Source organism: Ochotona curzoniae, unplaced genomic scaffold, assembly GCF_017591425.1.
Source record: "Ochotona curzoniae isolate NIBS_2020 unplaced genomic scaffold, NIBS_Ocur_1.0 patch48, whole genome shotgun sequence".
Taxonomy (NCBI): Eukaryota; Metazoa; Chordata; class Mammalia; order Lagomorpha; family Ochotonidae; genus Ochotona; species Ochotona curzoniae.
The window spans coordinates 455,028-467,822 of record NW_024467026.1 but is presented as its reverse complement, the minus strand read 5'-3'; the positions used below and the strand labels follow the sequence as shown (position 1 = coordinate 467,822).

At 42.0% G+C, this 12,795-nt stretch overlaps 1 protein-coding gene across 1 annotated transcript in view; it reads left to right on the top strand.

Annotated features, from left to right (window-relative positions):
* Positions 1-12,464, top strand: part of LOC121168054 (klotho-like) — a 55,107-nt gene extending 42,643 nt beyond the window's left edge. Inside the window, exons 2-5 of the mRNA XM_040997823.1 lie at positions 3,535-4,045; positions 5,479-5,747; positions 9,922-11,023; positions 12,130-12,464. Coding sequence (XP_040853757.1) covers positions 3,535-4,045; positions 5,479-5,747; positions 9,922-11,023; positions 12,130-12,464 — 2,217 coding nt within the window. The remainder of the gene's footprint in view (positions 1-3,534; positions 4,046-5,478; positions 5,748-9,921; positions 11,024-12,129) is intronic.
* The last annotated feature ends 331 nt before the right edge of the window (positions 12,465-12,795 follow it).

Sequence of the window (12,795 nt, the reverse complement as noted above, 5' to 3'; positions counted from 1 at the left end):
TGTACCCATTATTTCAATCTCTTTGACTTTAGTGCTAGCCTTCTTTCCTCCATATCTGTCCCAGATACTTAGGGAGAGTCTGGGTGTAGAGCAATAACTGGCCCAGGCAGTGTCTTTGAAGTGCCTACAATCTAAACAGTCACGTAAATGCAATAAGATACGATTATGATCTTTGAAAGAGGTCAGGTGCAAAAACGCCTAAGACACATTTAGCTGCTAGGACTGGGGAGAAAGAAAATACCAGGAAGGCTGCCTGGAGGTGGTGGTAGCTGAGCTGAGATTTCAAGTGTGGGAGAAGGTGGGTGGAATGGGAAACACACCTTTTGGGAGCTGCATCAATGGAAGTGTGGCAGGTTTAGGAATTGCAGGACTTCAGTAGGGTTTCCCTGGGCCTTGGATTCTAAAGCAGAGACCAGAGGTCAAGCTTGGGAGCAAATGGGTGACTCAGCTAAATCAGAGAGTTTTTAATAAATCAGCCTGCCACCCTGCTATTCTGAACCATTTTCTTTTATTGAATTTTAATGTCTTAATTGCCAAAGCAATACATGGTATTGGTAGGAAATGAAAAAAAAATATGTAGATAGGTAAAATGAAGAAAAATATACGGCACATAATCTTTCCATAAAAGGCCTTTCAGCAAATTAGAAATCCTCCCAGATTTATGCACATGTTTTTCTTAATACATATGCTCTTAAACTTTCCTTACCATTGTGTAACCTGAGCCTATTAGTATGTTAGAAGCACTTTGTGCAAACAATTGTATGTTTGTTTGCATCATTTATGATGCTCAAATAGTAATACTTCCATGTGTTAAAATATTCCCATATGGTTGAGATGTATTTCAATACTGGACATTTCAATTGCTTTCCAACTAGAAATAATGTTAAGGTGAACATTCTTGCTCAGTTAATTATTTCCTTGAGCCCTTGTTAATAGATTTATTCAATCTCTATCTTAAGACAATAAGCTTGTAAGATTAACATACCTGGAATAAATTTTTAAAATGAATGAAAGGCCATCCATAACCGTTTCATTAATCATTAATCATTCTCAGTTGTTGCAACATCTTAACTCCCACAGCCTGCCTCCTAATATTTGATTTCTCAGATCCACCATCTGCAAGTGGAATGAACTGCCTCATCAGGAGGCGATGACTCAGAGTTCAAATCAGTTTCACAGACAATAGGCTCGAATGTGTGCCAGGGTGAGGAAGTAAGTCCACTGGGATCTTAGATTGGAGAGGGATGTGTCATTACCTGCAGCAAATAATGGGAGCGACTATGTGTAAGATTTGGACAGCATCCAGATAAGGGACACACAACTAAGGGAAGTGGGAGGGTGGGTGGGATTTTTGAGAGCTGTGCACAGGGTGGCCAAGTCTGGCTGCTGTACAACATAGTCACACAGCCCATCCAATAGGGATTTGGAGTGGAATGAATTGTTAAATCTAATGACATGCAGGTTGTTTTCCAATGCTGCACATGTATCCTTCTCTAAAATAATCAACTGCTTCTTAGACATTGTTGCATGTATCACATTCTCTAATTTTCACAGCAACTTCACAGAGGAGAGATGCCATCCTCACTTGTGGAGGGGAACAACTGAGGGTCACAGGAAGGAATTAGGGTGTGAAGCCCAGGTCTTGTCGCTACATCGCATCGCTGCCATGGACTGACTGCCTTAGCAGGCGGTGCTTCCTTTACCTGTCATGTTTATCCTTTTTGCTCTGTCATCCTGTGAGAGAAGGAATAAACATTCCCATGAGAAGATCCTCCTGTCCCAAACTCGATGTTAGGATTTTTACCTGAATGATCTCATTTTATCCATGGTAGCCCTGTGAGAAGGAAAGTTGAACTTACCTTCCTAGCTTAAAAAATGAGGTCAGGTCTACAACTGAGACATGGTGGGGGCATCACTGACTGTGTGTACCTTTCTTGGTGGTCCAGATCATTCCCCATTTCCTCCCTAATCTTCCTCTGAGTCACCTGCAGGTCTTCCAGGTTGGAAGGAGTTGTTCATGACCACGTATTATTCCTGAGTAGCAACCTGGACTTCTCCCTCACCCTCCTGTGTAACAAGCTTTCCTTTCATTGGGGATGGGTAGTGTGGAGGTTGCGGGGGTGAGGAAGATACCCAAGGGCAGCAGGCCTTACAGAGCTGACAGCAGTGCGGCATAATTAAGTCCCTGGCTTCTTGGATCACTTAGACGATAACCATTGTTTTGATCAATATCTTATTCCATATTTCTTTCTTAGTTTGGAGTTAGCTATTCATGTCAAGCAAAGGATATATTCAGAGAAATGAGACATGGTAGATATTCACTAAGAAACTAAAAATACAAAGCTAGACATAAACTACCCTATCCCATTGAAATGCTCATAAGAATGGTGATGAGGCCATTCTTGGACGCCTGTGCTGAAATGAACCATGAGACATGTATTTAGAGAAGATGAAAAGGGTACTTGGATCACTGAGCAACAGAGCCTCTTCAAACCAGGGAATGCAATAAAAATTGGAATGATCATTTTAGGGAATATGCATAGTTAGCCAGAGAATTAAAACAGAGTTTTCAAAAATTATATGTTATGGAAATAAAAAGCCAATAAATAGCACTCAAATTTGTAAGAAATTACTGAAAATGAAATCAAAGAATTCAAAAGTAAATGGAAACTTAATACAGGTAAGGGGAGAATAAAACTTTGTCAATCAAAAGGAAACATATGAAAATAAGAACACTGGAAGCCAGTGAGATTTGCTGGGACTATTACTTTGATTTTATAAAAGCTAAGCTCTTCATGGATGAAGGAAACTCTTGGTTGATTATGATCTCTTTGCAGACTATTTAGTTGATTTTTGCTGTTAGCTTGAACTTTAAGTCTCAGTGTGTGGGAAGCCAGCCCTATGCCAGACAGAATTCTGGAAAGTGGCTTACAAATCAGAATTGACCCTTTAATTTATTGTGCTGAATATTTATGATGAACAAAGATTACAGGGACAAGTCTTTAAATTTTAGCCATGATAGATGAATAAGAAATATTAAATCGACTCCAATAATTTGGGTCAGTTAAAAAACTTCCAGTCTCTTAGGATTAAAACAGCAACAACAACAACAACAACATAATCCTATTTAGAAATTCCTGGTGTGATTCCAGATGTGGGATTGGTTCTTTTTATGGAGCCCAGTAATTAAAATTACATAATCCAAAATCAATTAAGGAGTAAGATAGTATAACAAATTCTAATTTCATTACTTTTCAAAATATGAGTAATAACTGTACAGTCAACACAAGATATTCATATTTTTCCAGTGACTGCTGAAAAACAAGCAAAACAAGTCCAATCATGGTAGCAACTCTGTGTGAGGTGATCCACATCCAAAATCATTTATTGGTTCCAGCTGATTTTCACATTCTGGGTTTAGTCCTTCGGTTAAGTTTTATGAAAAACAGATAAAAGTGGAGTTGGCGATGAAAATATGTATCACATTCCCCCTAACGATCAAAACTAAATCCACCATGGCTGTTCTCTTCACAGGCTCATGCCAAAATTTGGCATCTCTACAATGCTTCTTTCCGCCCAACCCAGGGAGGCCAGGTGTCTATCGCCCTCAGCTCCCACTGGATCACTCCTCGAAGAATGACTGATCACAACATCCAAGAATGTCAAAAGTCTCTTGACTTTGTCCTAGGCTGGTTTGCCAAGCCCCTATTTATTGATGGAGATTATCCTGAGAGCATGAAGAAGAATCTCTCATCTCTTCTGCCTGATTTTACTGAATCTGAGAAAAAGCTCATCAAAGGAACAGCTGATTTTTTTGCTCTTTCCTTTGGACCAACTTTGAGTTTCCAATTGTTGGATCCTCAAATGAAGTTCCGTCAACTAGAGTCTCCCAGCCTGAGGCAGTTGCTTTCCTGGATAGACCTGGAATACAATCACCCTCAGATATTTATTGTGGAAAATGGCTGGTTTGTCTCAGGGACCACCAAGAGAGATGATGCCAAGTATATGTATTACCTCAAAAAGTTCATAATGGAAACGTTAAAAGGTAGGATTCGGGTAAAATTTATATTTCCTGTTGAAGTCCCCTGGAAAAATAAGCTATAAGATTATCTTTAGGAAACTAGGTAAATTTATAGTTTCTAATCACAATGTAGAAATTCATTTTCGAAAAGGGAGGGATACAGTTATGTAACACCTGACTTATTCCCGGCCCCAGAAAACGTACGTAATTCTTAGAACTCATTTTTTTTTTTTACTTGAAAACTGGATATTATTGTTACATTCAGGGTTGCTAGTCTAGCTTTTTAAGCTAAAGCATACAACAAATCTCAGGCTCCGTAGTTCTCTGTACATGTTTTTGTGTCCTTACTGTTTTGCTCAAATAAAAGCATTTACTTCACTCAAAAGACATAAATTCATTGTATTTAAGAGACATATTTTCCCCTGCAATATTTATAGGAGCACTTTCACAATAGTCAAAATATGGAATCAGCCTAAAAATCCATCATTGGATGAATAGGCATATTTATGTGTGTATAAATAAAATGTATTTATAGGTATATATAGTATATATTGTACAATACATATATAAACATATACATATATTGGACTATTATTCAGCTATAATAACCAATTTGCAGTTAAATTGTTAGAACTGAAAGGTATCATATTGAATTAACTAAGACAGACAAAGGCAGATATCATTAAGATCCAATAAAGAAATACTTGTTTATTAGTTTTGCTGTATATATGGAGTTTTTTTTTTAAGATTTGTTTTATTTTTTATTGGAAAGGCAGATATGCAGAGAGAAGGAGAGACAGAGAGGAAGATCTTCTGTCCGATGGTTCACTCCCCAAGCGGCTGCAACAGCTGGAGCTGAGCCAATCCAAAGCCAGGAGCCAGGAGCTCTTCTAGGTCTCCCACGTAGGTGCAGAATCCCAAGGTTTTGGTCTGTCCTCAATGGCTGACAGCTTTCCCAGGCCACAAGCAGGAATGGGAAGCGGGGCTGCCGGGATTAGAACCGGTGCCCATATGGGATCCTGGTGTGTTCAAGGCGAGGACTTTAACCACCACACTATCGTGTTGTGCGCTATACAGAGTTTTATCCACCCCCAAAAGTACTATTAAAAGAAAATTTTCATTTTTTTGCATAAGGCACAATGTCAAGTGCCTAGGACAGAAATTGAAAGGTGTCTCTCAGTTTTGCAGAGCACCCTTTGGAAACAAGGAACTGTCTCATCTCCATGCTAAGACATTTCAATAAAAACAAATTGGAAAATAGCTTATTATTGTGAATACATTTTAGTGGAATTATCTAGATTTGATGATAACCTTTAGTCCATAAGAAAAATCATTGGCATTTTAAGCAAGAAGCATGAAGCTTAATTCATGTTTTTAAGTTGTGAACCCTTCACATCCATCACAAGGTGAGTAATCACTGAAGGTCACGCTGCTCTTGTTTTGTCTTCCCTTTGCAGCTCTCAGGCTGGATGGGGTTGATGTCATTGGGTACACAGTGTGGTCCCTCATGGATGGTTTTGAGTGGCACCGTGGATACAGCATCAGACGCGGACTCTACTATGTTGATTTTCAGAGCCAGGACAAGAAGTTGCTGCCAAAGTCTTCAGCCTTGTTCTACCAAAACCTGATAGAGAAAAATGGCTTCCCTCCTTTACCTGAAAATCAACCCCTAGAAGGGACATTTTCCTGTGACTTTGCTTGGGGAGTTGTTGACAACTACATTCAAGTAAGTCAGCTGACAAAACCAATCTTCAGTCTCACCAAGCCCTATCACTAGTAAGTAGTGTTTCCTTATTAGGCTCTTGTCATGGCACACTCTTCTTTCTTTGAGCCAAACACAGCTTCCTTAAAAGCACTCTAAGTGCACAAATTTGGAATACAATGCCCTTCTTTCAAAAGATCTTCCAGACTTCACCTTGTACCTTAAATTAGATCCCAAAGGGAAATAAATCTTAAACATGGAATGCTCAATAGAAAACCAATAAACAGAAAACACTTTTTGTTTTATAGCTTTCAACCTCCCTTAAAGTAGTTGTGTTTTGACACAAAAATTATATATATAATTATATATATACGTATATATATATATAATTGACTCTCAATAGACTCATGTGCACTTCAAGCAGAAAATGATGGTAAGTGAGTATGTAGTTGTTGTTGATGGTCGTTGGTGGTGGCAGTGGTGGTGGGGGAAGCTAGTAAACACAGGATGTGAAAGCAGCGATCAAAACAGAGACCAAGTTCAGAATTCGTAGTTAAAAAGTGAGATTTAGCATATTGAGTTTTTCTAGCCAATTCATTGTTTCTGCAAATCACAGCTTCAGAAGAGTGCTTGGATCTAAAGAACTGTTTTCTAGCTGAAATGGTTTAATCTTTTTTTAGTAAATATCACATTGAAGTCTTTTATTTCTAAGGACATAAGTCAACGTTACGCTTAATAATTTTTCTTTTGAATTATTCTTGTGTCTTTTTCAGAGCATGCAGTTTGTTTTGGAGACAGTCCTGGGCTTCAATTTAAACGATGGCATAAAATGTATTTGCAAATATTTCTAAGCACAACAGAAAGGCTTGGCTCTCTTTGGCTCGGTGTGAGATTTTCCTGCTTGCTCCATGCCTGGTCTCAACACCTCCTTTCAGGGCTAAGGGGAGCCACCTTCTCCTAATTTTTGCTTCCCAAGGTGGGATCTACAGTTCACATAGGCCTAGAGGCGGCAAAGTGAGCTTGGTGAGGAGCAGGAGGAAAGGAGGAAGGGAAAATGACACCACCTGAAATCCTTTCCTCCTTCCGATTTTTAGATGCATGAATCAGCCTTTCATTCATAATGTGAAATGCCGAGGCAGCTTACTTTACAGAGAGAAAAGCATTATTTAGTTCAACGGTTTAAGATGTTCCAGTCCAAGATTGGCCAGGTGCAGTAATTCAGCTTCCCATGAGTGGCTGATAGCAATGGTCAAGTATCATAGGTGATTACAAGCTCGGCTGGGAAGCAGAGAGCAGCTATTCCCAAATGCTGGCTTTTTAATAAACTCTCTTAGGAGAGCTACTGTGGGCGAGCACATCCATAATGATCTAAGGACCTTGGTGTAGGTCTACTTCCTAGGCACCATGGTGGATTCAATTTCCAGCCTGTTAGAAGTTAGGAGTTAGGGGTTTAGGGTCCTGCATGAATTCAGAGACCAAACAGTAACACAGGGGCTAAGGAAGTGTCAGAGGGTCTCTGGTCCTTGTTCCATCTCTTGATCCTGCTGTGGCTCCCTGCTGAAGTTCGTCTGTCTTTTTTTTTTTTTTGTCCCTGAGGAGTTCCTGCTCTGTATCTCCTGAGAGCAGCTTGCATCTGCAGGTAGCTCCTGGCTCCTCATTAGTGTGTAAGGCATCTCAGGGCCAGCTCCTCTGTTCAGACGCAGAGCACAGAGGTAAGGGGGAAGTGCTAGAGAGAAACATTATGCTACCCTCCGCTCCCCAACCGAGGGGCTATGTGTTTGCGTTGGAAATTGATGGTTATGGAGAAAGTGTTAGCAGTATGTCCTATTCCCTTGAGGAATAAAAGAGACTGGTAGGAAGTGAAATATATAACTGAATCAAATGGGAGGTTTGTGTTTGCCATCCAAAGTGGTTTGAGGTTCTGATCAAGGGATGGTCTCTCAGCAGCCCAGAGCTCCTCTGTCAGGTTTCCCCAACCTTTTAGCTCCTCGTCTTTGTCCCTCAGCTGGCAGGACTCACCAGTTTCCTTCAGGATGGGCAAAATTAAGTTGTCCTCAGACCCATGAGGACAGGTACTCCTCTGCAAGTTCTCTGCGTGGAATGGGCTGCCCCGCTGCTTTCCTTTTTGAGGTCTTCACACCAATCATTGTATTCTGTGGGCAGCAACCCCCGCCCAGCTCACTCACCCATGGGCTAGTCAACCTGAGTCCTTGGCTGTGTCAGTGCCAAGGTATGTGTTTTTAGTTACAAGTAGTCCCTTTACACTTCTAGCACATTGTATATCAGAATCCCGAGGACTCATAAGCCATTGAAATGATCTTGATTGAAGCATGCATTTCATCTTAACAACTTTAAGACTCATGTCCCATTAAGACACACTCTGCGTCAAGTCTGACCTTGAGTTCATCTGTAGAGAGCCATTTTACTAATTTCCCAGCTGGCTCTTTTCTCATAACCACTAGTGTGCATAGTGAAGATAGCCACAGAATGCACTACAAACTGAGCACATAGAACTTTAACATCAGTCCTTGTTCAGACAGAGTTCTTTCCAAAACATACCAAATACATGCTCCATGCCCATTCCTTCTAAATGGCCCAACTCTTAGTAAAAAACTAAGTCAACAGATTAATGGAGGTTGGCTAGCATGTGCCTCCATGCAAATTCTAAATGTCCGATCTTTTTTAGAATGTTTGTTTTGTGATAGGCTGAATAAACACTGTTTTGGAATAATTATGGCCGAACAGTTATGAATTTAATCAATTTAGAGCTCTATAAAAATAATCCAGAAAATCCCTCCAAGCTCTACCACTTTTACTCTGAAAGAGCACGTAAATATTTTCTCTTGCAAGGCTGAGGAAACATGATTTGTGCCTGCATCGCGGTGGAAAAATATCCATGCCAGCATTCACACAGCACCAGGGGAAGTACATGCGTGGGTGAGCTACACAGCCCCATTCTTTAGGAAAAGCCATTTCCCTCTGACACGCTGATTCCTTGCTTCCTTTATAAACTCAGTGTTTATTCCTCCAAAGAAATGGCAGTGTATTTACAACACTCCACTGTGCCCTCCATCGCCAAGGGCAGCAAAACCGCTGGAGCTTCAAACCCAAGATATACCTGACTTCTGCCTTACCAGGGAATCAAGCCTAGGAACCTCATCAGGCTGATTATTGCAAGAAGTTAGAGCTGGCTTAGGTGGCCTGGCTTTCAGATGGACCGAAACTTTCATTCTTACAGTTTGCCCACTTTTCTTAAACACTTGTTTTTCATGTGGGGAGTGGATACAGATGAGGCTTCAAAATGCTTGTGGAAAACAGGACTGAAAGAGAAGTTTATTTTGGTGCCAAAATAACATTAGAAATTTGCATTTTTTTCATAATAAACATCTCCATGAACTTTTCATTTATTTGAGAGAGAGAATAGGTGTTTTTGTTCCCTAGTTTAGTTTCCCACTGTCTGCAGTGGCTAGGGTTGGGTGGGAGATGGGACCCCCCGGGTCTCCCACACGAATGGGATGCCTGGGCCACATGTAGCATGTTAACCAACTGTACCACACTACCAGCCCCTCCCTCTTGTAGTTTCCACCATCAACCAGATGGAAGGTTTAAATCCTGTCATTGACCCCAAAGGCAATGAGAGGCAGGAAAGAAGCTTATTTAGCACTTTCACTACCTAGAGCAAAATCACCAAGGATGTGATTCACGGTTTATGGATCAACACTGGATTCCAAAACATTCCTTTTCCGACTCCCACTCGGGTTCCATGTTTTGCCTTTGTCAAGTGGTTTTTTTGTTTTGCTTTATTTTTTAATTCTTAGGTTAAAAGTTTGATTCTTGTGTGACTTCTTATCTTAGACACCTTGCTAGTGCACCACATGCCAGGTGTGAATGAGTCATGAGTGTGGGCACTGAGAGAGACCTAACTCTGATGATGATGATGATGATGATGATGATGATGATGATGATTAACACCGAAGTACTAGCCTCAGAGTTTGAACTCTGAGTAAACCTAAAACACATACAAAAACAAAAACAAACAAAAAAAGCAAAAGGCTTGCCTCCTCTGGAACCTAGGAAGTTCAAAATTCACCACCAGAAAAGTTGTAGCTTTTGCTTTTGTTGCTGGCGGGATGTCTTGAAATTATTGCATCCAATCACTTTTTGCAGAAAAAGTACAGCTAACGTTTCCATTTCGTAGGTAGACACAACCTTGTCTCAGTTCACAGACCCCAATGTTTACCTGTGGGATGTCCACCACAGCAAGAAGCTCATTAAGCTGGACGGGGTTATGACCAGGAAAAGGAAATCATACTGTGTGGACTTCGCTGCCATCAGGCCCCAGATAGCCTTACTCCAGGAAATACATGTCACTCATTTTCACTTCTCCCTGGACTGGGCCCTCGTCCTCCCCCAGGGCAATCAGTCTCAGGTGAACCACACGGTCCTGCGCTACTACCGCTGCGTGGTCAGCGAGCTGGTGCGTGCCAACATTACGCCCGTGGTGGCCCTATGGCAACCTGCGGCACCCTACCAGGGTTTGCCGCCTCCCTTAGCCAAGCAGGGTGCCTGGGAGAACCCGCACACTGCCCTGGCCTTTGCGGAGTATGCCCGGCTGTGCTTTCAGGAGTTGGGCCACCGTGTCAAGTTCTGGATCACCATGAACGAACCGTACACGCGCAACATGACCTACAGGGCAGGGCACCACCTGCTCAAGGCGCACGCACTGGCCTGGCATGAGTACAATGAGAAGTTCAGGCCTGCCCAGAAGGGCAGAATATCCATAGCCCTGCAGGCGGACTGGATAGAGCCCGCCTGCCCCTTCTCCCAGAAGGACAAGGAGGTGGCCGAGAGAGTACTGGAATTTGACATTGGCTGGCTAGCCGAGCCCATTTTCGGCTCCGGAGATTATCCCAGCGTGATGAGAGAATGGCTGAATCAAAGAAACAATTTTCTTCTCCCGTATTTCACCGAAGAGGAAAAACAGCTAATCCAGGGTTCCTTTGACTTTTTGGCTGTAAGCCATTACACCACCATCCTTGTAGACTGGGAAAAAGAAGATCCAATAAAATATAACGACTACCTGGAAGTGCAGGAAATGACTGACATCACATGGCTCAGTTCTCCCGGGCAGGTGGCTGTGGTGCCCTGGGGCTTAAGAAAAATACTGAACTGGCTGAAGCTCAAGTACGGAGATCTCCCCGTGTATATCATTGCTAACGGGATTGATGATGACCCGCACGTGGAACAAGACCAGCTGAGGATGTATTACATTCGCAACTATGTAAATGAAGCGCTCAAAGGTAAGGAGCTCAGCAAGCAGCCAACTCCTGAAGATGGGTCACCAGGATACGGATCTGCCTGCTGGCGTGCGCTCATGCTTGGACCCGAGAGCGATGCACGCCTTGCCACGGCGCAGCAGTCCCCAGGGGTACCCCATACGGAAGTGCCTTAAAGCGCTGTGGGAAATGGAATTCAGAAATCAGTTTATTTTGATGCAAATGAACTAAAAATTCATGTTTTATGATATGTGTTTTCTATGGACTTTTAAAATATGTCTTATAGACGGAAACGCTTGTATGCAACAAGATAAACATATCCCTTTCTTGAAAAAAGTTTATGTATTTGAAAGGCAGTCCTTTCTCCTTCCATCTCTCTCTCTCTCTCTCTCTTTCACACACACACACACACACACACACACACACACACACACGTGCTCAAGGAGGAAAGCAAGAGAAAAAAGAGAAAATTTCTCTTGGTGGGTTTACTTCCCAAATGCTCACAGTGGCTGGAAAGCAGGCTGGGCTGTAGTCAGGACCCAGGAACTCCGTTCAAGTATCCATTGTGGGTCGCCAGGGTCCTGGTACTTTAGCCATTGCCGCAGCCTTTCAGGGCACACATGCAGGCAGCTGGCGTCCAGCAGAGCTGGCACTTGAACCCAGTCACTCAGATATGGAATATGGCCATCTTAACTGATGTGCCAACCCCCTGCCCCTTAAACCTGGCTTTGTTTCAATTTTCCATAAATGTTTTGAAGTCTCCTCCTCCTTATTTCCCCAGGGATAAGGAAAGTGGCAGGCCAGAAGTCTCTAGCACCTTCTCTGAACCTATTAAAGCACAGGCTCTCTGGTCTTCAGCTTTTGCTGGCCCCATAATGATGCGAGCTGCGTGATGGGCACATAGGTTAACCTAACTGAATCACAGCAGGCTTAATTATGTAGAACCAACCGCTAACGGAAATTCAATATTTGTCTTTGCATGAAAGAAGCCTTTTCTGAGGAAATCTAATTGAGTCTGGAGTTTCATTAAAAGATACCGAGATTTCCCTTGATGCAGCAAGGCTACATAAAAGTGATGTGTGGTGTGCAAGGTATTTCAGTAACGCCTTCCCTGTCCTTTTGTTTTCCAGCCTATATATTGGATGGAATTGATCTTCGCGGGTACTTTGCATACTCATTTAACGACCGCTCGGCTCCCAAGTTTGGCCTCTATCGTTACGCTGCAAACCAGTTTGAAGCCAAACCATCCATGAAACATTACAGGAAAATTGTCGACAGCAATGGCTTCCCGGGCTCGGAAGCACAGGGGAGATTTTGTCCAGAACAACTCACTGTGTGCACTGAGTGTGGCTTTTTTCACACCCGGAAGTCTATACTGGGTTTCCTAGCTTTTCTATTGTTAGCTTTTATTATTTCTCTTTCTCTGATTTTTTACTACTCAAAGAAAAGCAGAAGTTACAAATAGTTTTGAGCGTTTTCCTCTTCATGTGTGTGGAGATGATTGTGCTGTTAACCATTTGCACCTCTCAAAGTTGTCCAACTGCACACTTCATAGAAAAGCCCTTTGTGGGATATGACAGAGGTTTTGAGATGGGTCTAGGTGATTGTAAAATACTGACTAATGTGAAGAGTAGTGCCTGAATCCCTTCTCTTCTTGCTGATTAAAGAACTTACAGGCACTGCAATTTTTGTAACATACTCTGTAATAAAAGCATGGAAATGCTAACCATATCCAATAGCCTTTGTACAAAACTTTGAATTATAAGAATAGGAATATTTTTTAAAAGACTTATTTA